General features: G+C 43.5%; 1 protein-coding gene across 1 annotated transcript in view; it reads right to left on the bottom strand.

The window, feature by feature from the left end:
- Positions 1 to 26,526, bottom strand: part of LOC107267736 (probable G-protein coupled receptor Mth-like 1) — a 49,196-nt gene that overhangs the window by 7,657 nt on the left and 15,013 nt on the right. The window contains exons 3-4 of the mRNA XM_015739763.2: positions 21,339 to 21,417; positions 1,266 to 1,450 (exon numbers count right to left, since the gene is read on the bottom strand). Of these exons, the coding sequence (XP_015595249.1) occupies positions 1,266 to 1,450; positions 21,339 to 21,417 (264 nt within the window). The remainder of the gene's footprint in view (positions 1 to 1,265; positions 1,451 to 21,338; positions 21,418 to 26,526) is intronic.

Raw genomic sequence — 26,526 nt, 5'->3', positions numbered from 1 at the left:
GGGGGGGGGGGGGGGGGGGGGGGGGGGGGGGGGGGGGGGGGGGGAGGGGGGAGAAATTTTTCAGGACATTCCGCACTTTTTTTTGTGTCCAAATTAGCTCCCGCCAGGGCCGTTTTGCGACGAAGAGGTTGGTGAAATTTGTTGTTTGTTGGGAAATAACATCGCAACGCATATAAGAATAAAATTAGAAAACTATTCAGGGACACTTGTCAATTCGATGCCCATTTAATCGACTGTGCCTCTAACATCTTAATTCGACATAGGTGACCCAAGATGGTCGTCGTCATCGTGCTGGTCATATAGTAGAGTTAACAATCGCAATCAACTCGTCCCAAGAATGTTATCGCGGAAGTGCATCTAGATGCACTTTACCTAACATGCAACGCAAGAGACCTGCCGTTATAACTTTTCGCAGGTATTACAGTGCAGGTCGTATATCTATAGCATGGACTATAGCTTAAAATGACGTGGAAGAAGATAAGGGAGGAAGAAAATTAGATTGGAATCTGTTAAATTGAGTGGAGGGTCAAGAGTTGTTAGTGAATGGTGCACTTAAGATTTTCTTTTATTTACAAGGGTATTGAACGATATATACGCGGTGTTTGAAGTAAAAAGAAATCTATAGAATTTAATGTATACCGAAGAAGAAACAATGCGCAGGATAATAATTGAAAATACGTAGGGATGGTTTCTATTGATAACGCTTTACGTATACAAAGGGAGTTTAATCCGAAATAGATTGCTAGTAAGTTTTTGGCAGGTCTCTTTGTGGATGTACAACAGGGCACTCTCCTCTATAGAACACCATAAATACCACCTATGATAGATGACTATAGTGATGGTGGTCGGTAATTTCGCACTATAGGGGTTGGTAGGTACGTAGGTACTGGCTGACTGGCGCCAGGTTTATCTCTATACCTTATCGTCTCGGCCTATCCTGTTCTGGGTTGTACCATGTATGGTGCTTCCCCCATCTGTTTCAGCAGAAGCATTGTATTACGACGAAACGACTCGCAATAGTCTGCCCGCTTTCCCATGGGAAGCCATTATTCTGATTTACCACCATAGAAATGAGTCTTGCACTTTGGCCAACTTGTACCGACTTCCATCTAACGCAAGGGTGGAATCTTATAAAAATAAGAAAAAAAAAAGTTTACATAAAAGTACACGTATCCGCGGATGCCATGGATACACGTCTATAGACATAACGTGGACCTAACCTATAAATTACATTAAGATGTTCCGCAAGTACGAATGTTACTCACCATAGAACCAGCACTGTTTCTCGCCGAAACGTGGCCTCAGGAAATTGTATTCAGGCTGGGGTGGCAGATAATCCAAGAGCGCTGCCAGCCCAGCGACCAGTAACGGACCACCCCACGCGTAGCAAGCGTAGACTCTCAGTCGCAAAGTCATCGGTCCTTTCTCCAACATGGCCGATCTCAGATCGCTGCAACAACAAAAAGCAAAAAGTCACGGTTAATACCAAATCTGAATAGCAAGAGCCGAAGTTTGCATAATCGCGTTATAATTACATGGCGTGGCAACGGCATTACCATAATCGCGCCTCGCCTAAGATTTCCGGAAGCCCGTTAGGGTTGAGCGGAAGCTAGGAAGAACTTTTGAAGAAAAACTTTCGCGAGGTTAGCCGGATGAAGCTTCGGTAGGAGCAAACGTTTTTTTTTTGTTCGCTTAATACGCAAAACTTATCTGTAATTGTATTGTTCAATTCGGGTTTTCATCTTCCAAATTGCTTGAACGTGTAACGATTACGTCAGTACTTTTAGGATTTGCGAGAGAATTTTTGCGGGATTTCGCTATCTCGTAACGGGATAGGCACGCCGAGAATGCTACGTATGCATCAATTGCAGAACCCGGAGATAATTTTAATGACGTTGGCTTACCACTTGGGTGCGAGTGTTTCTCTAGGTACCTAAAGTACTCCAGTTTAATTATGTACTTTGTGCGCAGTTGCATCGCGTACTTTTTCATTTCGTCATATTTTTCCTTCAGCTACCTATTATTGCATTTTCATTTGACTTCTCTCTTCCTCCCTTGTACCGGTATCGCTATCGATCGATTCAAATGAAACGTGACGAATGCGCGTGACACGCGTAAAAGGGACAATTGATAGAAGAGACGTCAACGGTTAACATCCTTGACGAATGGCGGCCGTTTATTTGTAAGAACGTCAGCAGATCTTGTCATCCACTTCGCAAGCCGTCCACTCCTATTATACGTCAGCTGATAAATGGCGAAGCGGACACGCCAAAAAAAAAAAAAAGGAAAAAACCTACCTAAAGGAACACACTCCAATAATTTTGAAAAGCCACGGGGATTTCGCGCCCCGTAAAATTCAAACGGTCCAAGTCGAACAATGACGGCCAGAGTTTGGTTTACGGTGGAATATATATCCGAGTGTCCATATACTATACAATGAGAAAATAGAGGTTTACGATTTAGAGTTTACGAGTGCAGAGCATAGCGAATCGTCGAAATTTAACGACCCAACGCCGTTTCGTTATAATAATCGGTAGCGACGAGCGATAAACCCATCATTGGCCATTAACACGATGACGATTGCAGGGGAACGATAATCTTCTTTATCACTGCGAGTAATGGCGAGCAGTGCCACATCGTCATTTAATGATTTCTCTCGAATTTCAATGATTTATGCCCGGTAGCACCCGGCAGCCGTTGTGATACATCAATCGCGGTTAGGTTTAGGTTAGGTTGGGTTAAGGTTAGGTTGGCTCACACGTTCGTTATACGGAATCGCATACATGGAAATATATTGATAATAGCGACATAACGCAACATGAATGACCCCGTCCCGTACCATAACCTCTTACCACAGAACGAAAGGCTCTAGGTACTTCCGCCTCGGCGTTAAATACTTCAAGAGAAGAATTAGCGAGCTCCGCCTAGCGATAGCTGCTCGTTTCTACGATGGCGTAATTGCCGTGGCAATTCCGCATTGCCAATTACGCGTAGCTACGGCCTCAACAAGAGACTCGTCTAGTATCGCAGCGTGCGGTAGCTATATGTATGGCGGAGTAAAGTACCTTAAGGTACTTATACACAGAGACTAAGATGGTTTGCCAACTAATAGTACCCGAGGAGCCAAGATAAAATAGCACGGCAGTCCGACTCGTCCAATCCACTCTGAAATCTTAAATTTCATGTAATTTACGGCACGAATGTCGTCGCGCGTAATAATTACGTAGTCGATACTCGCATGACATTCCTAACCTAACGATTGGTACCTAACGCGTTGCCTGCATAGGATAAACGTAAAGCAATGCCTGTCGGGTACTTAATGAATTCAGTATAAATTCTCTCTGTTGTTCTCTGTACTTGACAACTGTCTTTCGCGCTTGGCCTGGTACATAGCACCGTCTGCTAGGACTCTAATCTAAACGAGTGTTCATTGGATAGATAATGACAAAATGTCGAGGAGCAAAGGGTGCCGAGTTACGTGTCATTATTGTTTCTGTCGCGTGCAGCACGGAAGGAATTGTCGAGCGCAGACCGATTGGAACGTCCGTAATTCGCGAGTACGACATTCCTCAAAGCCTGGGAAGTGATCGTGACCTATAGTATAGAACGATTCCAAGAATCGAAAGATCGCTTGATAATATTACGTGGCAGCGAGCAAAACCATACGGCGTCCTGTAGAACTATAGTATATACGTGAGTCCGAAAAAAAAAAAAAAAACTAACCCTTGCAAGGAACGTGCATTCTCTATACCAAAACAAATTAATACCGACAAAAGGTATTATAGTACAGTACGCTATAGTAAATTATATACGACTCCAAACGCGGCTAGGCAAATTCCTTGCATCAAAGCCGCTCTTCAATTTGCTAGGGGATGTAAAAGAAAAAAAAAGTACCAAGAAACTCGTGGGGTGTTGAGAATACACGTGGTCTGTCTCGACAACAGGATACAGAAGATCACACCCTTGACAGGGGGTTGTTTACATTCGGGAGTGGAATATGTGAATGCTCGAACACGCACGGTAGCCCCAGACACTATTTGAGCAGTGGTCCTCGAGACAGCTGCTTGCAGGAATTCGCTGCTGGGCGCAGCCTGTACTTTTCTAGCTGCAGGACATTCCGGAGTTCACGCAGACTAGAGAATTCGGCGGTAGGTAGGACAGTCGGTTAGGGGATGCATGCGCGATCGGAAGAAGAGGGGGGGGGGGTGGTTAGTTGTCGAACGCTCGAGAGAGGGTAGTATCGGAGACTCTACCAATTGTTTGGTGGTTTACGAGTGGTTATCTGCAAATGAAGGGCGGCAAATACGGAACAGTAGACTGCACTCTACGGGGGTGCCCATCAGCAGGCTTCGGATAGGGTAGGTGACATGGTTGGATCAGGAGTCTGGAAATCTCCCACCCCTATACGTATAGAAATAGTACGCGTCACAGTTCCGTTCCTCGTTTAATTCGATTGACATGAGCAGCTCGAATTATTTTAGGAAGGGTGATAATTAGGCAAGTGTCTACGACGGGAGAATCTACTTTCCTGGAATTCGCCTGGAGCTTCCAGATCGAATTTGGTTTCGTTCAACCGGAATAATGGTCAGTCTGAAATTTGTCAAGGGTGGGTTGGGTGGTCTGGACACGTGTAGGACCTTGGCTGTTGAGTATATGTGTAATATGGGGGACGATACCACTTGTCTCCTCTTTCTTTCTACCCATGAGAAATGTAATATTACGAATCTGCACTTCCTGAAGATACCCTAAAGAACCAGGACGGGATAATGTGGCGCTGCACTTTACGAGTACCGATAGACACCATGCTAGCTCACGAGCCGTTATATGTACATATAATCTTTTTTTCTGACCGTCGTAACGCGATTTTTTACACATTCGTGAACGTACGAGGTTCCTCGTAAATGGAGGGTACGTGCCGTAGAGTACTTGGTAGACTGTTATATAGATGCCTTGTCAAAGGGATGAAATGGGCGCAGATATCGAAGGGTGGGTATGTTCCTATTTTTTTTTTCTTTGAAAAGCCTATATATTTCTTCTCGTTAAATTAGGTTTACGTAATAATCTGAGTTTTAAGATGAGATCCTAGATAAGGGAGTGCCTCGGCGCCAACCTAACTACGTCAGATAGGACCAAGGGCCCTGTGTACTGGACCAGAATGGAATAACTATTCGTCCCATTAAGCTCAATGCTGGATTATAACTTATAAGCTGGTGGGACACGTGTCTGGGACCATCATGGGGTTACCATGGGTTACCGTTTAAACTACAAAGCCTTTTGGATTTATTTGTAATGGGAATTATTCAATGCAGAATTAAGGAACGCCCCTGAACTTCATTAAGCATTCATTGCAGCCCTACTACAATTTCAGAAAGCACAATAAGATTCTGGAACAATTTCCATGAAGGGTGACTGTAAACCCTAAAGATTCTGTAAGAACATCGAATACAAATTAATATAAAATGGATATAAATAATTTATATAAAAATATTTTCTCGTAGTACGTCGCTTGGATGTGAAAGTTAATACCTAATCTAATGTAAATCTGCGTATCACTGAATGACTCAAGTGCAATAATTATAATAATTTTACAGCTCGTAGTTCAGAAAGTAATAGTAATACTGTTTTCTATAAGTATAGTACTGAGCAACTTTCTTAGTTGGATGCGTATAGTCATAGAATCGTATATGATTTAAATAAAAAGGCTTAGTCTCCCAATAGGCACCTACGGTAACCAGTGTTAAGACTCTCGGCACTGTAGTAAAATCTGAAGCCAGAAACCCTTTGCTATCCTATCTTCTGTTTATCTTCTTGTAACAGAACAGAATGACGAGGGCGTCGCGTGGCATTCATCCATGTCTACCTAAGGAAGACCAGAACAGGATAGAGAGCGAGGGAGAAAGGACGAGAGAGGGGAGAGAGAGAGAGAGAGAGAGAGAGAGAGAGAGAGAGAGAGAGAGAGAGAGAGAGAGACAGTTAAATCCCCGAAGTGGCACGTAGAACGGGACAGACACAAGTTAAAAATAACCTAAAGCAAAAATGTATAAAGCTACAAGACAGTAACGCTGGCGTTATCTCGAGTAGGAAGAAAGTCGAGGGATAAATCTAGATCGATGAAAAAATCAAGTTCAAGCAGTTTCACAGAATTCACTGTTGAACATGAAGTAGTGAGTTCCCCCAGATGATTGCGTCGATCACCGGAAGTGCCATTAGCCAAGCGGAAGGTATTCCAAGAAAATCAAGAGAATCGGTAGCGTAGGCGTATTCGCACCTACACGGTATCAAACTGTAGAAGCAGGCAAGAACCTCGAGAACGACCTCGGCATTCGACTCCATAGATGCACCCGATCACGTAGAGTTTAAATGAAGGTACGTGGGCGTGCAGAGAAAGTGCAGCCTCTCCTGGCACACTCGAGCCAAGCTAACATAACCTAAGAAGCCGCACTCGTAAAGGCTACAACGGCCTCGTACACCCACGAGAGCGGAGCCTGGTGCAGCTGGACGTCCACTACACACTAGAGAGATCGCCGTATTGAAAAGCCTCAAGGAGATGGAGACACGCCTTGCTCGTGTCCCATGCGATTAACTCTTGCCAATAAATTCCCTTAGCTCACTTTTCTTCTGCGAACTTGCGCCCGATTAGCGAACCAGACCTAACCCATGAGCGCGACGTGTATATCGCGATCGAATTAACTCGTTCACGTCGTGGTTCGTGCGATACGCCACTCACCAGCTCCCTCCTACCCTGGAGGCCTGAAGTTCGCCAAGCGAAGAAGAAGGTCTGTGTTGTGGCTTTGGATAAAGTACAATATGGCGCATTGTCCTACCCAGCATGCATCAGTACGTATTCGTGTGTTATTCATATCACAAGATGACGCTCGCGATTTCTCAATACTCGTTTTTCTTGTTCCTCTGCAGCTTCCTTGGTCCTCTCGGACCCATCCCCGTTTCTTGTATCATGGTAAGATTAAAGTGGTATATATATATGGATACGCCAAGTAATCCTGGGATTCTGCGGACTACTCTGGACGATCGGAGATTATTATTATTCTTGTTCCTGTTGTTGTTGTTGTTCTTGGTAGGGCCAGCGAGTTATGCATAGTGTATATATGCATGAGCTTCTGGAATTATTTGGATTTTCAATCCGCATGACACGGAGCTACACTTTGAGAGAAACGTTGGCTTTTAATTAAAGCCGGACCGTTTCCCCGTTCCGATATTCAAATCAGTAGACCACGCTTCTACTTGCTGGCTGGTTTGCTCCCGACGTGGCGACAAATGGCTGGCTTTTCGCGTCCTACGAGAAAAAGTCTCGCTCGTGCTAATATCTAGGAGCACACGCGTTACTAACCAGACTTCTAGTGGATATGCATTATACAGGGCAATGATAATGGACGTAAAATCGAAACAAAGCATACGCGGAACGTTTCATGAAATTCACAGAGAATAGGATGAAGTGATTGAATAATGAAACAGAGTAAGTAAAAAACTATAATTAATGTTTCACGTAGTTGCAATATTTACTAATAAGGAAATATCAAGGTCACTGTCAAATTCTTTTGTATAAATTCTCAAGTATCTCCAGGGTCATCGACATCGTCATCGACATAGTGCTTATGGTTGTCGACCGTGGCACTACTGCAGTCTTATAGCAACGCAGCACTGTACAGTGTAGTCGCATTACAGTACCGAAGCGCTGTAGTACAGTACAGTAATACTGTAGCACTGCAGCACCGTAAGCACTGTAGCACGGAAGAGTCATAACCCGTGTATAGGTACACCGTAATCGCGTAGCTACCTAGTACAGTACGGTATATAATACAAAGATAGAAGAGGTCAAGTATAAGGTCGATGATCCGTCGCTAAATCTATATTTTGAAAATTCACTATACTAAATGGCAGCGCACAGGTATGAATTTGGTCATCGGTCAAGTATTCGACTAAAGGATCGTACATCGAGAGTTTTTTATTTTCCAAAGTCAACTGGTTCTACTGTTCCATCTCTTAATTCTTTTTATTCTCTTTCGTGCTTCTCTTTTTATTACGTCCATCTTGGTCTCGTATTTCATCTCCCTCTGTCTTTCTCATTCTTGCTCGGAGGACAGCAGACCTGACAGGTATATCATTTCACGAAGACGCTCGACCAGCAAAATGCTTGGCAAACAACTTGATGCGTAACATCGAAGGCGTCGAGTGCATTTTTCTTCAATGAAAACGAAACCGATAGCTTCAACCCTAGACGATGATTAAGTATTATCGATTCCCTGTATAAGAATAAACTATCGTACCGGATGTGGCCATCTAAGGTTTCGACGGGGTATTGACTTTCCCTTGATAGAATTCTATATTTTCTCGATGGAAAGTTGTCGACAGGTATCCGCATTGGAATGACCTATTGAATGGATAGGAAAGCATCGCGGAGGGTCAAATATTTGGTTTTGAGTTGAGGAACAAAGAAAGAGACGAGCAAAGAAAGAGGTTTATTCGTGTAATGTATGAATTTCGTGAAACAGGTAAATCACGTAAACTTCGTAAAAATATATTTTCTGAGACTTGTTTATCCCACGCGCGGCTTGTAAAAGCGCTGTTTCGTTTGGATGAACGCGGCAGACGGATACGCCATGGTAAATGCGCCAAGTGCATTCCCATAAACTGGTTTAGCGATGACTGGAGAGAGTACGTGGAGGATACGCTTGCTTTTCAGTTTGGTGAAAGTGACTTTGTATTACAATATGTGCGTCTAGATCTGTGGGAATCCTCATTTTCGGTGAAAGCCACTCGGGAACAAGACAGCGGAAAGGAAGGCGAGTGCAAAGGGTTGAGAGAAAAATAAAAGTGAGAAAATGTAGAGGATGACAAAAAAAAATGAGAAAACGTCAACGACGTTCGCGAAAGTCGCAACTGTGAGAGTCCTACAGTGACTTTCCATTGGCGAAATCCTATTTTTATGAAGCACGTTGCGCATACGTGGGATTCTCCTACGTGAGTTACCTATTACTATTTGCACGAGTTTGCACGTGCGAAGGTGTCGGCGTAGTAAGACACTATAGGATTGAGTATCCCGGAGATCCTGCCAGGACGAGTCCTGAGAATCAGGATGGTCTGCCAAACGAGTAATTTATAGTATATATAATTTGCGGGAGTAATTTGCTTCGTCTGGCAGTAAAGAAAAAAAGAGAAAAAGCCGGATTCAAAATAATGTCGGATACACATGTAACGATATGGCAACTGTTCGATTCGCCAATGAATTATCAAAGTACCGTGAAGCAGAGTTGTTTATGAAAACTTTCAAAGTGACTCGATCGATATTTTCAACGGCGTTTCTCGCGAGAGTTCTCCGTTTTCATGTGCGCGCTAGCGAAATCAGAAATCCATTAGCGAATGATCGTTCGCTGATTTGCCGCGGATTGGCATCCGCGTGGTGTAGCGAGGTTTTTTGCAAATTGAAGTGCAGCGAATTTTCGAGAATCCCCGCGATCGCGGTTGACGATTGATTAACGACGTGAATTCATTGGAACGCGTTTTATTAATTGGCACGTCGAATCTCGTTACCCACACGCTGCCACGTAACTACACGTTGAGGATTGTGCAGGGCGAGCGTGAATTTTACGAGATTTTACGAGGTGGCTAAAGTGACAGTGAAACGAAAAAGCCACGGCAGTTGAAAAAAATTTCAAAAGAAATCGAACGCGACTATTCTATTTATCTACGTCAACCAGTGGAAACGCCCGTAGTGTAACGTTGATGGAATTTATGAAAACGTCACATTCATTTCCATCTAGCAGAAGGAATTTGAATTTTTTATATATATTTTTTTTAAATCACTCGCTGCATAAAATATACTCTAACAAAAATGCTAGTAGGCACGTGGGATACCAATCGAGTGGAAATCGATCGAATTGCAATGAAAGGCTTTCGCATACCAAACTTCGATGCTTTTATCTTCGTCCAAGCAAATTCCTGGTTCGGCCGGTCGTTGTTCCCGGGTGCATCCTCGATTCGTTGCCGCGCACTAAAAATACGTAAAGAAGGCAATTCCTCGCACGGCAGAAGAGCCGAAATATATTTGAGTCTTTGGGGAATTATCGGATGCCCCACGACTTAGCGGCGAGGAGCTCTGGCGAATTCTTTTGGGCAGCTACTTCTTTTTCGAGCGCAGCTATCTTTCTTTTCTTTTACGCTGGGCCCAGAAATTCCTGGACAGCATTTTAGTGAGAAGCATCACTAGGCGGGTCTGGCTTAAGAAATCTGATGAGATCGACTCTAATCGTGGCGAAGTGAAGAAATGCGATGGATGCGTTGAGAGAAGATTTAAAAGACGAGGAAAAAAGGTAGAAAAACAGATTAAGGGAAAGAGATGGAAACAATGTAAAAAAAAAAGACAAAACGTTGCTCGTTAAGCGAGTTAGCGTAGGTGCATTCTAAATGCTTTAAAACGACGGCATCCTGATTACAGATGGCTGCAATTAACTAATTGCTACAGTTTCAATTTCACTCGGATAGTGATATACTACAAGTACAGTATGTACAAACTTATGCGGAAGTGATATGGTTTCAACCTAATGGATTAATTTTCCAAATTTATTCCACGAGATAAAAAATAATTGGCAAAAAAATTTCTTTCTCGACTCTCCAAAAATGTAGTCCTTGAACGTGGCAAAGCATCGAAGGCAGAAAAGGAAATCGTGATGAACCCAGCAACCCACCGGAAATGCCGGTGAGACCTAATTAACGTCAAGTGCAGCAAAAAAAAAAAGAAGAAACGAGTAGGACAAGACTGAAACGCATAATACGCATTCCGGACGGTCAGTGACATCGCGAACGTGACAACGACATAAAAGTTGCAGAGTCAACAAATTTGCACTGCTTCACCACATTTTTTTTTGCAAATATCAAAAACTCTATTTTCCTTCCCTCACTCATTTCGTCGCATCTCGATTAAGTCCTCTCTGTTGTTCATTGAAGTTTCTCTCGGTTCGCAAGTGCGTGACGCGCACTTCCGCCTAGCGGGCCAAGGACCTGTCCGAGTAACTGTCCACACGGTCTCCGAATCGACTTCCGGTATGCCATTCTTAGCGTTAAATTACATCGGCTTGTTCATGAGACACGTAGAGCATGCACATACACAGTGTACACACTTGTAACATGGTCGATGCCGTTGCAGCTCCTTGTCTTTCCAACGAGCGACAATACAAACGCCTAAAAAAATTTCTTTTGAATTCTTTAAAACACCCTTTTTCCGCAAGGACCACTTAGGCCTTCTTACCTAAGGATTTATACCTGTACCTGAATAAAGAACACTGCCTGAAAACCTTGTATACCTGGAGAGCAGCTTATCCTCGTCGATACGATAAAAAGGATCTGGTTTAGTTCAATATTACCATACGATATTCCCAACAACAACAAAAACTAGCATAAAAACCCACACGAGACCGTAAATAAAAAAAGCGTTAAGTACAGCGATACGGATGAATGGTTCAAAAGAATTGTGAAAAATCAATGGATATAAATGACCGTGTATGGAGATCTGTAAAAAAAATTGTAGGTTAAATCCCTTTACGAATAACTGAAAGAAGAGGGATACGTTGATTGGTCCAACCTCATATCAACCCCGTATAACAGTGAACCTAGACTGCACGTAAATCCATGTCGATGGGATGGCTTTTGCTCTGCTATTCAATTAATTCATCATATTTCCCGATTAAGTCACGAGGCCGGCAGTGCGCAACTCGCTACACGATTATCTCCCGTACGATAATGGCTTGAAATAAAAAAAATAAACTATACACGCTCGCATCTCCTTTCTACTCCTCCTTCCCGGAAACTGAGAATAGGATATCGCGATCGAGGCCATTCGATTAAATTTGCAGGTACGGGGTTGTTTAATTAACATCGAATGGGGATACGACTCAAAAGGAAGGAGACACCGTTTATTATGGCGTGCCTACCGCAAGCCCAATATATCGTAGTGATCAAGCCAGAACTGTTTGTTTATCCCACATCAAAAGGACCGCCGGTTAATCAGAACGTGCTTGGCTGCGCAGGCGTACGTGCATCTAAATTTACGCATCCCCTTGGAAAACGTAAAACGTGTACCGAGAATGTCGGACGTCCTTTCAAATGCGTATTGCGCGTCATCCTTATTCGACACAATGTAGTCTCTAAGACTCTATACATGTCTGTATATCTATATCCATATATATATATATACATGTGCAATAAGAAAACGAAAGTGTCGCGCTAGCCCGTAGTCTAACAAAATTCGTCGATATCACCAAATTAGAGATGGTACATTATGGACCACCATAAACTGTCACGTAGTTTTACCCTAATTAACTTGAACTAAATGACCATCCCGTGAATGATTGTCCGGAATTCTATATATGGAAGAGCTATGGAAGAGGCCTGCAGCCGATAGTCGATAACGCAAAGAGATATAACGACGAGGGTTCTGACTAAACGTCGAAATTCTGGGACCTAAAACGTAGGATTTACGGCTAACCCTGATCATCTTAGATGCGCCCCGTCAGGACCTTTTTCTGAAGTTGATACAACGAGACGACGGACACGATCCACGGGTGCAGTAACTACCGCCTGGAGGTTGAAGAACTTTTGAGACACGGATGGAAACTCGAGACGGTGGCAGATGGTTAAAGCGTACCAACGTGCAAGCGTGTAGGAAATATGCGTACTGAAACATTAGAAAATTTTACTGTAATTTCAGCAAGGATTTCAGAAAATAGAAAAAAAATTAACATGCAAATGAACGAATATAAAAAAAAAATTGTAGTATTCTACGGACGTATATATACGTATACGCATAATGGTGCAGCTGTTGGTCTGGTGCATTTGCATTAGGAACTGCATTCCTGAGGTGCATCGATGCACGGAAAACGGTCCAGATTTCTCTATATCGATTGACCGCATGGTTCTTTGTCCTCAAAGTGATTGGAATCGATTGCTTTCGCAGCGGAAGATATCAAGTGTCTTACTTAAAACGATGTCTAGATTTATTTCTCTTGTTTTCATGGAAATGAAAGAAAATGGCCGTCAGCAAAGTATATCGAGCGTATCTCCGTTCTATGCAAATAGGGACTGTTTTCTTTTGACCTAGTGCATTTCCTGCCGCACCGTCCCTATCCCTGGAGCATCAGACCCCTTGTAAGTCTATGTTAACACGAGATACGGATTGCCCGATATGGTTTCCGACGATTCATCATCGATGTCTCGAGCTGAATGCGACTCACACAGTTTCGAACTTGTTTCGGGTGGATTTTCCTTGATGAGAAAAAAACATATAAAGATCAACGCGCACAAGGAAATCGTTTTGGGAAAGCTGTCGAGAAACTTGCCAGGGTGATTGACGAGATTCGTTATAGCTAGGCATCCCCTATAGCCAAGACTAATGCATCTGCTGATAGAGAAGAAATATTTCCCCCTGCGAATTCTTATCAGTGTCAAGAAAAAAAGGATGAGGATCAATTTGGATTTTCGTAGGCCTTATCAGCGGCTGACGTTTTATCCAAACAAATCGAAAGTTATCCTAGGAGCGAAGCACTAGAAACTCAATATAGATCAAAATACAATTCCTCCGCTCGATATTGATATACGATAGCATAAACAACCATCATGTGACTATTACATTGAGGGGTGAATAAATTTAATTACGTAATAATATATCTCCGCTGTATATCTGATACTTCGGAATAGTGTTCTAGAAACACGTGTCCGTCGCACGCAATGCATGGGACTGTGTGCACGCACCAGAAATCGAGGCGCGTAACGTATTCGGAATGCATACAGAATCGGCTTTCGATTTGGATAAATTTTAGGGATGGGGTAGACGTCGATGTCGATGCGGAAAACGAGCCTGATTACACGGGAGATTTTATTAATCCTCGCCAAATGAAAATGGCGTGCATTGCTAGCAAATCGTATTTGCGTACAAAAAGTTAAAATAACTCCTGTCGTGTATAACGTATTGGTATATGTATAGTATATGCTACATATGGAAACACGATACACAATGTATCGTAACGGTATCTATGTACATATACACGGCTTATAGGTGTACATGCGAAAAGCAAATTAAATGCGAAGCCAGACGCGAAATCAAAAAGTTCAAAACAAGCCTGGACCAGCGCCTTTATTTTTCGCGATTCACTGAGCACCTAGCGTGCGAAACCATGCGAAATTAATTAACGTGTCGCGAAACGCCGGATACCTTCGCGCGAAATAATTATAAATATACTATAGGCAATACGCGTACGAATGTAAGTTAGCGCCGAGGATGATTTTTTTCGTCGAGTGAATTTCATTGGAAAAAAAATAGAGGGTCGGTATCATTAGTGCAACCCTAAAAAAGAAATGTGTCAACCTAATGGATTTTTCATTCGTCAAATAAAATTACCCACATGTCTATACCGTTGTGTAAAATCTCAATACCCAAATCATAGGGGCTGTTCCTTTTTTTTTTTCGTTTTTCCACGAATCAGATAACCCGCTTATGGCGAAGCGCCTTTTGACACGTCGCCAGACACAGTCTAGCGGCGGCGCCCTTTTTTCTCACCCTAAAGCCCCTTCCGGGGTAGAATCCGTATTACGCGGGAAACGGCCCGTGAGACGGCCACTTACCGACTGGCTACATCGAGGGTAGCAAAATAAAGTGGGGGTTGTAAAATGAAACCTCGAGTCCTTCGCTCCTGTAGCTTTACGGGCTTTTTCTCAAGGGTGAACAAAAAACAAATATCTCGTACACTCGTCAGGTCGCTGCTAACTAGGCGCACGGTCCCCCGTGCCTTCACGGGTCCACGACTTCTCGTTCCTTGGCAATGACGACGAGGCAGAGTCGTCTCCAGCCTACGTGGTTCTTTTCGGTCCAGCGACAAACTACAGAGAGAATGAAGACGGGCGGAAGGAGACGCTTCTAAAAATACGTCAATGCCGAGCAGCGCCGGTAAATAAAGCGTGAAGAAAAGGTTCACTCTAATTGCAGGAAATGGAAAAACTATGGTTACCCTATGAAACGTCGACTTGAACATCCTGAAGGCGTAAAACTGCACTGCGGACGTAATATGCAATTACGCATATATATTGTATACGACACCAATAATCCCTAATACACAGCCACGCATGAAAACGTACGAATCCAATAGAGCGCGACAGGATGACAGCGCGATGTAAAGATTTCGGCTGGCTTTTAGGCAAATTGCCGAGACGGTACCATCTCGGACGAAAGTTATCCCCGAAGAGAGTAAAAAGCGACAAGACGAACGCAACAACAGAATAAAGTGAAAGAGACCAGTGTCATTTCACCAATCCAATCCATTAGACTAGCCGACTTCCTTGTTTTACTCGGCTAATATTTGCGGCATAAATCTGCCAAGAGTCAGACGTCGCCGTCATCGGGCTGCTCGATCGTCCATTAAAGGGCTGCCGTCCGTCCAGGTATCAACAAGGCCAGGTAGAATGACGGAAGAAACTCGTCCAGCAGAAGAGGACTCCGGCATCGGGAACACGAGGCGGGTACCTCGACAATGAGAATTTATGAGAGCCGGGCCAATCAAAGACGAAATTCAACCGAGACGGCTTAATAATCCCGCATGTTTGCTCGGCAGCCGGAGTGAGGGAGCCCATAGTAGGTACCATACCTACGCCTTTGAACTTCGTTGGCATCCAAGGGTCCCGAACGCAGCAGTACCAAGGGCGTTCCTTAATTCGAAATAAACGAGGAACCGGTGCTCCCTTCGGGATGAGTCGGTCGTCGCTGCCAATCCGATTCCACTCGTTGCACACGAGCGCGCCTTGTCAGAAGCCTCTTCGACCTTTCTTTTTAATACAAGACCGAGGACGATTCCTGTTCTGCGTGAATGCGAAAGGGGAACCCGGACATAGAGAGGGGCGGCAGTCTTCGTTTCTCTCTAGCGGAAGAAAAGTTGCTAGGATACGGACAGGCAACTGTCTCCGTAGAAATATGAGATTCCGACTGTGATACTAAAAATCGGGATTCGAATGAAATGTTCTATATAAGACGGGTTAGTCGCGCTGAAGAGGAGACACCGAGAAGAAACAAAGCGTGAAGCTCCGGAGGGAGGCTGGAAAGAGCAATAAAGCAAGCGTCGCGGAATCCACGGCGACGTTTCTGCAAACGCGGCGAAAACTTGGCCGAGGATACTTAATAAAACGGTACGGATAGACGGAGACATTTGTGACAGCGACTCCGTAACGAGTGACGCATGTTTCTTTCTTTTTTTTTTTACAGTCAAATATCATTTTACGCAGAACATATTTTCATTGATTGAATCGACCGTTTGAGAGACACTGCACCTTCGCAGCTCAAGGTACATTCCTCTATCCTAAGATGCCTTAGACTGCTGACGGGATAAGCACAATGGCTAAGCTCGTTAAATTATTCAAGCACCGTGGGTACGTGCAAATATCGTATAGGAATTTTGCTGATAGCTTCGGAATAAGGACGTCATTCGATAATGAGTGTCACCGTCATATCAATGTCGCAAATGCGTTACGAATACAAAGACCATCCAAACGAATCATTAAAGAGCATAGGACATAGATAAGGTGAATTTTTTTTTCTTTCAATTTCACCGTGACAATGATATTAATTTATTCGATTGAGAACCACTGAAGTATCATGCCCGCGCTTCTCTAATCTAATAGAGAATGACAATGGAGCGGCGATTATGCTATTCGAGGGTTCCACTGTGAGCCATTCGCAACGAGCCACGTAACTCCAATTAATTCTGCTCTTCAATTACTACCCCATTTGCAATTTTACTTGGGAAAAGTCTCAGTACTCTGCGTATCAGCCCCACGTGCGCGGGGACACTTACTGTCAAAATTATATCAATAACTTGATCGTAAACAGTCACGTGTCATTGGGTACCTTAGAACCAAGTCTTTACCTCGTAATAAAGAAGCACTTAAGCTAACCCACAGGACTCATATCGGACATACGGAATGCGGAATTTTCTAAATAAAGAAGAACCACCCAGCCATTTCGGTTGGGAATGCACGAGACTTGCATGCAAAGTGCATCGGCGTCTAGACCGTTCTCGACTTCTGCCGAGAAACTGCTGCCAATTAAGCGAGCGACCTCTGGCTGAGGTGATGACGTCTTTTTTTTCTCGAGGTTACATCCAACCGTTAGCAACGAACGGATTCTGTGGAAAAACTAAAAAGTCAGAGGAACGAGTGGTACGCGATAGCGAATTATTAACGGGTCATTAGAAAGATGGGAATCCGAGTCTGACCATCTCGCAAGTTTTACGTGTTTCCATTGTACAGAACGGACGTCTACAGACGTCGGCGCGTGTGAGCTGAAGATTCGATATACTTTGATGCCCACGATATATCTTATTCTCTCTCTCTCTCTCTCTCTCTCTCTCTCTCTCTCTCTCTCTCTCTCTCTCTCTCTCTCTCTCTCTCTTACTCACTCTCTTTTACATTGTTTCCCCTAATGGCAGCTTCTAAATAGAATCACGCAGCACGTTAATACGTGACCGGTATGCTGACACACGTTGCATTTTAACGCGTGCGAGGACACAGCATTCTCGTTAACGCGTGTAACAATAAGACAGGATTACGTGGAGTGTAACGAAACCGGACGAACCCACCAAGAAAGTCATACACGAGAGGTTGAATAAGATGTATCGAAGATCGTAGCGATAAACGAGAAACACTGAAACGAATAAAAACGAAAAATCAGAGTACAGTCGTTCCAGGAGTCGAAAGTTGTTTTTTGTTTGTATACAGTTCATAATCAACGCGAATTCTTAGTAAATGTTTGTCACTTTCCGTAACATGACAAAAAAAGAGATCTGATGCTAAAATTGAAAAACAGAATAGATTTCAGTGCAAAACCATAGAGCCACGTGACTTGCCAGCAACTGGACTGTCATTGTTTCGTAAAGAAAAAGAAAAAAAAAAAAAAAAAAAAAAAAAAAAAAAAAAAAAAAAAACATTGAACTTGTGAACCAACGATAGCGAAGACGTGAAAATAGATACACGTTCCCACGTAAAAGTGAATGCATAAATGCAAAATGGTTTCCAATCAAAGCCCGATAGATCGTACCGATAGGCATTCCCGTATCCGTGGGATAACCTGGATGCGATTACCGAGAAAGTCACGCTGCAGGTGGTGCAGGTGCACAGTTGCAAAGAGACACCTAGCTGCGGACCGGGTCATCGACTCCTCCCGTCCGTCCTTCCTCTGCTCGCCAGCATCATCGTCCTCGTCTTCCTCTTCTGGCTAAGTTACCGAGTCACTCAGAGTCAGTCACTCGAGATGTCTCATCCCTTCTCCTCCAGTCCGTCAGTAACCATACTGTCCTTCTTTGTCGCCCGCTTCTTCCTCTTCTTCTTCTTCTTCTTGGTCTTCTTGTACAGTTTGGCGCAGCGCACGTGATGCAATCGCGACGATGTCGCGCTTGGCTAACCTCGCTGTCGATGTAAGAGTCGTGCGTCTTTTCGTCTACCATTGATTTTCGGACCTGACGTCACAGACTCCATCTATGGTAACCATTCCAAAAGAGGTAAGGACCTACGAGATATAAGGGACGACAGGACATGAAGAGTGCAGTTGGGATGCACCGGTTAGTGCACCGAGCCAAGACTCCGCTCTTGCTGCTGCTGCTACTACCGTCGTCTCAGCCACGCTCTGAATCTTAACTTGGCATGATTCACTCGACTGCTACAACGCGGACATTTATAACGTGGTCATGCCCCCGTCGCATTATGCCCTCGCCATAGCTCCGCTTCTGGCTTCTGGAGTCTAGAAGCTGCAAGAGCTACACAGGCTCTATAGCGTATATAGACGGGAACGGGTAGTTTCGAATGTTAGGCACTTAAGACCGATAGTCACGTTGCGTTAACGCAATTTACATGAATTAGTTAACAATAACGAGCTCTGGCAGAGATAGCGGAGATTTGAGTTGGATTCGCGAAAGAAGGTGAACCAAGTATAGGGGCGGGTTGTGGATCGAGAAGGAAGAAGTGTCAAAGAAGGTCGAAAGTGGGTAGGGGTACGTTGGGGGAATAAGAAGTGGATGAATAAGAAATGGGAATGGAAAAGAGGGTAAAGTTCTCAGGTGGAAGAGGCATGAGTCGCAGGCTCGTTAAACTCTATAAATTTAATTATGTCTATCCAATAAGACTAACTCCATCTTACTCTTAGTTAAATAACTTGAAAAACCGTAAGAACGTGTAAGGATTATTTTTCTCATTCAAGTTTTCCAGTTTAGATAAGGATCCCCCGGGTCCCCGGGAACTTCCCGACTAATTCAGACGTTCGTAACAACATGACGACCCTACATCCCAGTTATCCTTTGCCACGACTTCGGGAAGATTCCGAGTGGTCTTACGATAGACCCTAGGTCGAGTTTCTTGATTGGCGAAGATAGTAAGCCTTGGTTCAAGGTTTGTTGATATTTATCTCATCAAGAATATGGTATAGTATGTATACCATATAGGTATATGGTACGTTATTGTTCGCCATTGTGTGCCATCATCTTGTGCAGTCGTAGTATCAACATTTTGCCTCGACTATTTGATAAATATCCAACGAGCGTTCCATTGCGTAAATTCAAAGTCTGACATTCCGGATATTTGGGACACGTTCGCCTTGGTATGTCAAACTAAAACTGACAATCAGCTAGTCTGCTGGCTACGCCAATATAATATCTAAGCCAAAGGTCTACCCAGTAGGTCGGGTAGGTATTTCGTACAGACGGAAAAGCCAATAGTCCATGGCCGAACCGTTATTTCCTGTCAACGATGCTGCGTCACGAAAGGCGCACAAGGAACGGTTCTCGGTAACCAGTTTGCCAGATAGCTGGTAGCCATTGCCGGTACCCCGGTTTCAGTAATGAGACCCAATTCGCATCATCCAGCTGCTGTAGCACCGTAATCCTGCTGCTAATTACACCGTGAAAAATCCCCATTTTAAATTAATTTTTTGTGGGACCACAAAGATGAATAACATTACGGAAGTGCATACGAGATTTAGGATCCTGGTAAAGCTAGAAAAAACACGAACAGAAGTTAAACCGAACACGAGGTCAGATCCATTATCCTGATACCGAAGTGCATGTCGGTACGTATCGTGGGAAAAACAAGATTCTTACAATGCATTCGATTCATAATTTTTCCACGGAAAATCTAGCTGTAACGGTAACGCGCTAATTGCACGGTTGAAATACTTTTGAAAATTGCACGACTCGGGTACGCGGGAATAATTAAATGGATAATCGCGAAGTTCTCGTGGCGGTAGGTATGCGCGTAAAATACAGGATGGCAGAAAATGTGAACCGTTACGGCAGCCATGTTGCATCGCATTAGCCAGTCGACCGAGTGATCTTGATTTGATCTGTGCTCTCGTACTTGCCTTCCTTCCTTCGTCCCATTTAATTAATGAGGTATATTCTATATATCGTCTACGCATATAGTAGACCCTAGTTACGGTATTTATACAATTTACAATGTTTATAAACACTATACTATTATGTCACTTCCATGGGGGATTACAGGCTCTTCATTCTCTATTTCTTGTTACATAGTTGGCGCGAGTGATCTTTCACTCTATATACTGTACAGATAGTGTCTTGGTGGCTAATCCTGCATCCTATGACATTGCATTACCGGACCGAGAAACAGCAACGTTGCGCGTTCACGTTGAATGTGAGCTGAGAGTTACGAAGAAGAGGACGGTCAAGTTCGCCATCTGGTTACAAACTCGTACCGATCCAGTTTTCAATGACGAGGAAGCAGGTCAAGTTTACATCGTAAACCGTTAATCAACATGATTGCCATTGGATCTCGATAATTTTTCAATTTGCTTCGTCCGAACAATAATCCAGTGTTCGATTCCTTCTGTGGCTTTCTTTTTTTTTCTGATTAATTTAATGCTTCGCCAAAGAGGTCGCGGACGCCTAAAGAAGATGGACTTGCGAGTATTTTCTTTTCTAGAAGGACCAGGAACTTTCTCGTCGCTTGGATCACGCAGTATATATCGCCATGGTTTTCTGTATATAAAGGTCTATTAAAAGTCCCTAGGTATTACCTAACGTTTATCTAACTAAACGCAATATGTAAAAGTTGCGTAAACACGTCAAGGAGCGCTCGATCTTTCTTTTATAAATCAATCTCTCGAGACGCGCGCGGCTCCAGCGGCGCCTCGTGATTTCATCACGCGCGGGAATGAAAATTAAAAGCATTTCTCAATCTGACTTATACTAAAATTTCGTTAAAAGAAAAACGCAGGAAATATGCCGAAGACAATATGTATACAAGGTCGGTAGGTTTTCTTCGCGTAATTAGCTACTTACCGGAAACTCCACCAGATATTGAAGCACATGGTGTTGAGCCAGAAGAATGCTGCCAAGAAGAAAAAGTGCGCCATGATAGCTGAAACAAAAAGAAACGGAATTCCTCAATAATCATTTTGACCTGAGCCGCGCGGAGACGCACTGGTATTATTTCGCGACGTGAGAAAATGTCCTTGGAAAGCGTAACAGAGAGAATCGTCATGGATCGCGATACATGTCATATCCTTGTATCTTGCCTGCACTAACTGCACGGTGTTAAAAGATACATGCATATGTATAATACATTCTTCGACAGATACCTATACACATTGAATATATCTACATATATCATATAGATATATATATAGAAACTGTCACGATTCATAGGCAGAGTCAGTCCTTGGGAAATTTACGAACCGGGTTAATGAATTTCGTAGGCTCCAGGGAACCTTGCGGTAAGAAAGAATAACGCATTGGCAGTACCGGGTACATGCCACGGGCGGAAAGCCTTTCAGAGAAAGATTGAGCAAGGTCCTGTGGCCAAGGGATATGCCGGATTTTCCAGTTTAGCGAACCAGGAGGCTCGTGGATTATACATTTTTCAGAGCGCCGTTAAACCTTCCCTTCAGAAAGTCCCCAGAGGGTCGGCCAGAACTTTCTGCAAGAAAAGATTTGCCAAGTGGACGTACGGGGGTACCTAACCAACACCATGGATTATCACTCTTGTAGACTGTTTACCTATGGGAGTTCAATAGCTGTGATCGATCATGATCGATCGCGATATTCCCCATCATCGATACCCGGGGTGATAATTCATCGGCGCGGAGGAGTACGAACTCGCACGGCAGGAGGTCGTCGGTTTATCGCGGTAAACATTTATCGCGCATTTCACTCGCGGAAATAATTAAATTTCCAAAACTAATTATGGCTCGTTGCAATTATAACTCCGGGCAAACATGGCGACATTCAACTCCGAGACCCCATACAGTGGCCAAATCGCCGTCTGCAGTGCTCCTTTGCGTTACGTCATCAGATCTCACCACCGCCGACCCATATATATCATAACGGTACAGTACAGAATCACCGTGGTAGATTATAGTAGATACGTTAGGTACATAGGCAAGCGAATTTCCTATTTGCATCCTGCGCACCCTGTTTTCCATTTCCCGATAGCCCCGAATCAAAAGGGTCAGAGGTCTCGGAAGGACCCTCGCGGAAAGGCCCTTATGAGAATTGGCTCTTCGTATACAGCCACCTATACGCTCCTAGGGTTAATTTAAGTACGGACATGGCCCGGTGACTTTACGAATGGAGGGTGCGTAATCATTGTACCTATAGTCGATGGTAGATGGGCATCGCCCCTCGCACCCTCATACGAGAGAGTGTCGAGGGTGGGATTGCTAGTTAGGGAACTGATTTGCATGGGGTTAGAATTAGATTGCGTGTTTCGCGTTTGACCCGTGAACTACGTGGGTCATTACGCAGATGTAGGATGCCGTTAATTAATAATATTTATAATACACTGAGTGCCAATATTCTATAAGGTAATATGTGCCAATTACACGTTACTCCGGTACACGTACTGATGATTCTACTTTTTAACGAGTGAATATCGACTGGCACGAATTTACGTTAGGTACACTGGTTTTTTTACATTTTAACTCCAGCAAGAGTGACAAGGCCTATTCAAGTCGAGTCTTTGAGAATCTACGAATAAAAAACGTACTGACTGTATGTACCACGGCAATTGAGATATCAATGGAAACTATGTATAGTCAGACGTCTCATGAAGTATTAAAGGCATTAATCGATAGAAGAGGCAAAAAATTAATTTTAGATCCTAAAAATCGATATTCCATCGTAAGACAGTTAATCGATTGACATGATTTTGTGAACTGACGTAATTTGTCGAATAGCATGTTACATAGAATTGAATTGAAAGACACTGTATGTACATTGATCGGAGTTTAATTCGAGCGTTCGGACATTTTGGCATGGCACGCCAGTGACCGAGATATTATTTTAGCCTTCTGTGTAAATAATGCTGTTTCACGGTTGGTAACATGTGGAGCGTATGGTTTGCGACTGGGCGAGTCGAAAGTCGAGTATTGGAAATAGACCTAAAGTAGGCTAGTAGAATCGGTACGTTAAACGCTGCGCATCTTATCGTTATCGTCCCAGTGTCAAATTTGACATGATAATTGTCCCAGTACCTGTACACTGTCGTGTATAGAAAATTAAAAATAATTGTTCAATTAATTGATTCATCTATTGAAAAATGAGGTTACCGTTACCAGCGATAATTGCACGTACGCTTAAAGCGCAGCAGCCAACCTGTCTGTTACACGAGTAAATATACTCCCACGTAAAAGTTATATATTCCACGTATAGGCAAAATATATTTTTACCATATAATCTTTTCTGGTTTTTTGTATATTTCGTAAATACGAACAATATATATAACATATATATGACGTATACGAAAAACCACAAAAAGTTATATAGTCCAAATACGTCCATACGTTGAACATATATAACTTTCACGTGGGAGTGAAACAATCACAGCCTGATAATTACAGCAGCTAATACACAAACTATTGATGAACAACTCAGTCGCCAACACCGGTGTGAAGCGAGGTTGAAAACATACCTGGTGGGTAAAGTAAATGCAGCCAAGAAGAAGAGGTCGATGAATCAGAGAAGCCTGTGTAAATATAACCCGGGTAGTCTGCTGTGTGTCGTTCTCATGGAAATGGGACTCGGCGCATGTTAATTCACAAGGTGATTTGCGTCCGCAACGTTTCCGGACATTTATGACTATTGACATCAATTACATAAACAGTTTCTTAATCCGGTTGACCTTCGGGGAACGTATTGCCAAAAGAACGTATCGACGTGTGAAAATAAATATTTAAAAATATATATAATCCAAAGTAAAGGATACGTGTACATTATTAGAATAGAAATCGCGTGGGTAGATGGACGTCTAGTGTTTCTAAAATTGCTGAAGAGTGACGTCGTTGTTTTCGTCTGTTCGAACGCGAATCGACGCCGTGCAACGTCGACGTTCGGATTAACGTCGTAGCCGTGACGAATTGCGTGTCCGTCGGGGATGCCACTCTGTAATTAATTTTTTTTCCTGCGCGATTCCTTTTTTTCCTCCAAAGTGTCTTCGACCTTTTTTCCACTCCTCTCCGAACTGCACGATAATTCTTCCCACTCCTGCGTTGCCCCCCCCCCTTCCCGGAACAATGCCCGGCATCGCTTTTCCGCGTCAAGAAAATTAACGGAGCTTCCACAAGGGATACGGGGGTTGTTCGAAAATATTAATTCGGCTCTACGCGGTCCCGGGGTCATTAATCAATTTTCTATGTATTCATCGCGCTGGATGCTGCCGACGTGCCTCGTTGGGCAAGTTTTCGTTTTTGTCTGTCTCGCGCTTTTTCTCCCTAATAAAAAAAAAAAAGCGCAGCGCAACGTTACGATTACAAACAGGAAACGTGGATGCGCGATCGAAAGCAGGAAAACGGCGAATAGAAAGACTGCTGAGAAGCACGTAAATTGTTTAGCGTGACGTCATGGCTTACAGTTACTTTACGCATCGTAGACGAGAGCGATGAATCAACCCGTAGAATCACGTACGGAGAAGTGGGTCTTGAAGTGGTTACTGACGAATTGAAAGAAGTAAAAAAAAAGGAATTTTATTTTAAAATAGGTATTTCCCTGTACGTGATTTTGCTGAAGAGAAGCAATACCGTCATGAAAAAAAAATTCCCTTTCAATACGGCGGATTTCTATGAATACAAGAAAATCATACGAAAAGTATATACAGTGACATCTAACTTGGAGTAAGGGGAGAAAGGGGAAAGCTTGCATAACGTAAAAAAGAGCGTCGCGACGGTCCATGGAAATTTTTGGCAAGACGCCAAAATCACAGATTTTCGTTTTGCCAAGAATTCGTAATAATATAACACCAATCGAGCTCGTCTCTCTATGCATGTATTCACGTAATTCTTAGGTAAGTATTGATGAGCGGATTATGTAAATATGAAATAAAAAAAACAAAAAGAAATGTTAAAACGACCAAAAGATCCAAAAAAAATCTCCGCTGTTTAAAGGACGTATTTAAGAAATCCCAGTCTTCCATCAGGCGAAACCGGAAATGCCTGTGCCTTATGGCCAAACGAAAAGGCGGAAGTGGACTACTCTCAGTATCAACCGGATGTTCGTGAGTGCACCTGCCTTTCTTATAGCCTTTACCCCGAAATAAAAAAAATTAAAAAATATTTTTAAAAAAGTTGTAAAATGTTGAAAAAAAAGGCAGTAGACAAAAACCATCGCCAATCCAGCAAACTGCTTTTTCCAACATCCCCTTTCCTCGTGACAATCTCAGCGAACTTAATGCCATCTAACTATAAATATCGTTGCTGTAAAGCTTCGCCGAAGTTTAAGACGCCTTCCCAACGATCAGCACGTATTTCAGGCGGAAGTCGCGGTACGTTTCAACGATAGTTCTGTACAGGGCGAATACACGTGGGAGTGCGAATGGCATTTCCCAGGAGCACAAGTCGCCCGACACGGCTTGCGTCGCATTTTGAATACAAACCTGAATCTGTCACAAGGTTGCCTACCAGGCTGCCACCCTTATGTACACACAATATAGGTATACGTAGCTGTCGCCAGAGCGACTGACTGCACAACGCACATAATGCAACTGCAAACGCGTCCAGCCTCTCGAGAGCGGCGCGTGAGAGGGAAGGGGGAGAGACGGCCGATTACGCAATTTCCGTTTGGGCTTCATTCGATTTTCGAAATCGCTCCATTTCCCAAAACTCTCCGATCCGCTTCCGGTCTTGACCCAAGGTAGAAGCTCTGTTTTTCCAGGCTAGCCCTCTTTTTGCCGAAACTCGAGAAAATCTACCCCCCAACTACAGTTGAGGGATGTTTCCACTCTCGACGGCGGAATAACCGTCCAAGAGAGTCCCGAGGGTACGTTATACAGAGTGCCGCCTCAGGGATTCGCTGACAGGCCGAGGGAAATTAGAGTTAGCGCCAGCCCAGCGCGTAATCCACGTGTTTTAGAAAATTGCTAAATTTCAGAGTAATTGGAATATTAATACGCAATTCCACAACCTAAAAGTTGCCCTAATAAGAACGTTTATATTTTGAAAAAAAAAACCACAAATCCTCACAGACCCTGCCCCCAGGG

This window comes from Cephus cinctus, unplaced genomic scaffold, assembly GCF_000341935.2.
Source record: "Cephus cinctus unplaced genomic scaffold, Ccin1 Ccin1_scaffold0029, whole genome shotgun sequence".
Classification (NCBI taxonomy): Eukaryota; Metazoa; Arthropoda; class Insecta; order Hymenoptera; family Cephidae; genus Cephus; species Cephus cinctus.
The sequence above is the reverse complement of the archived record's forward strand: the minus strand, read 5'-3'. Positions and strand labels throughout refer to the sequence as shown.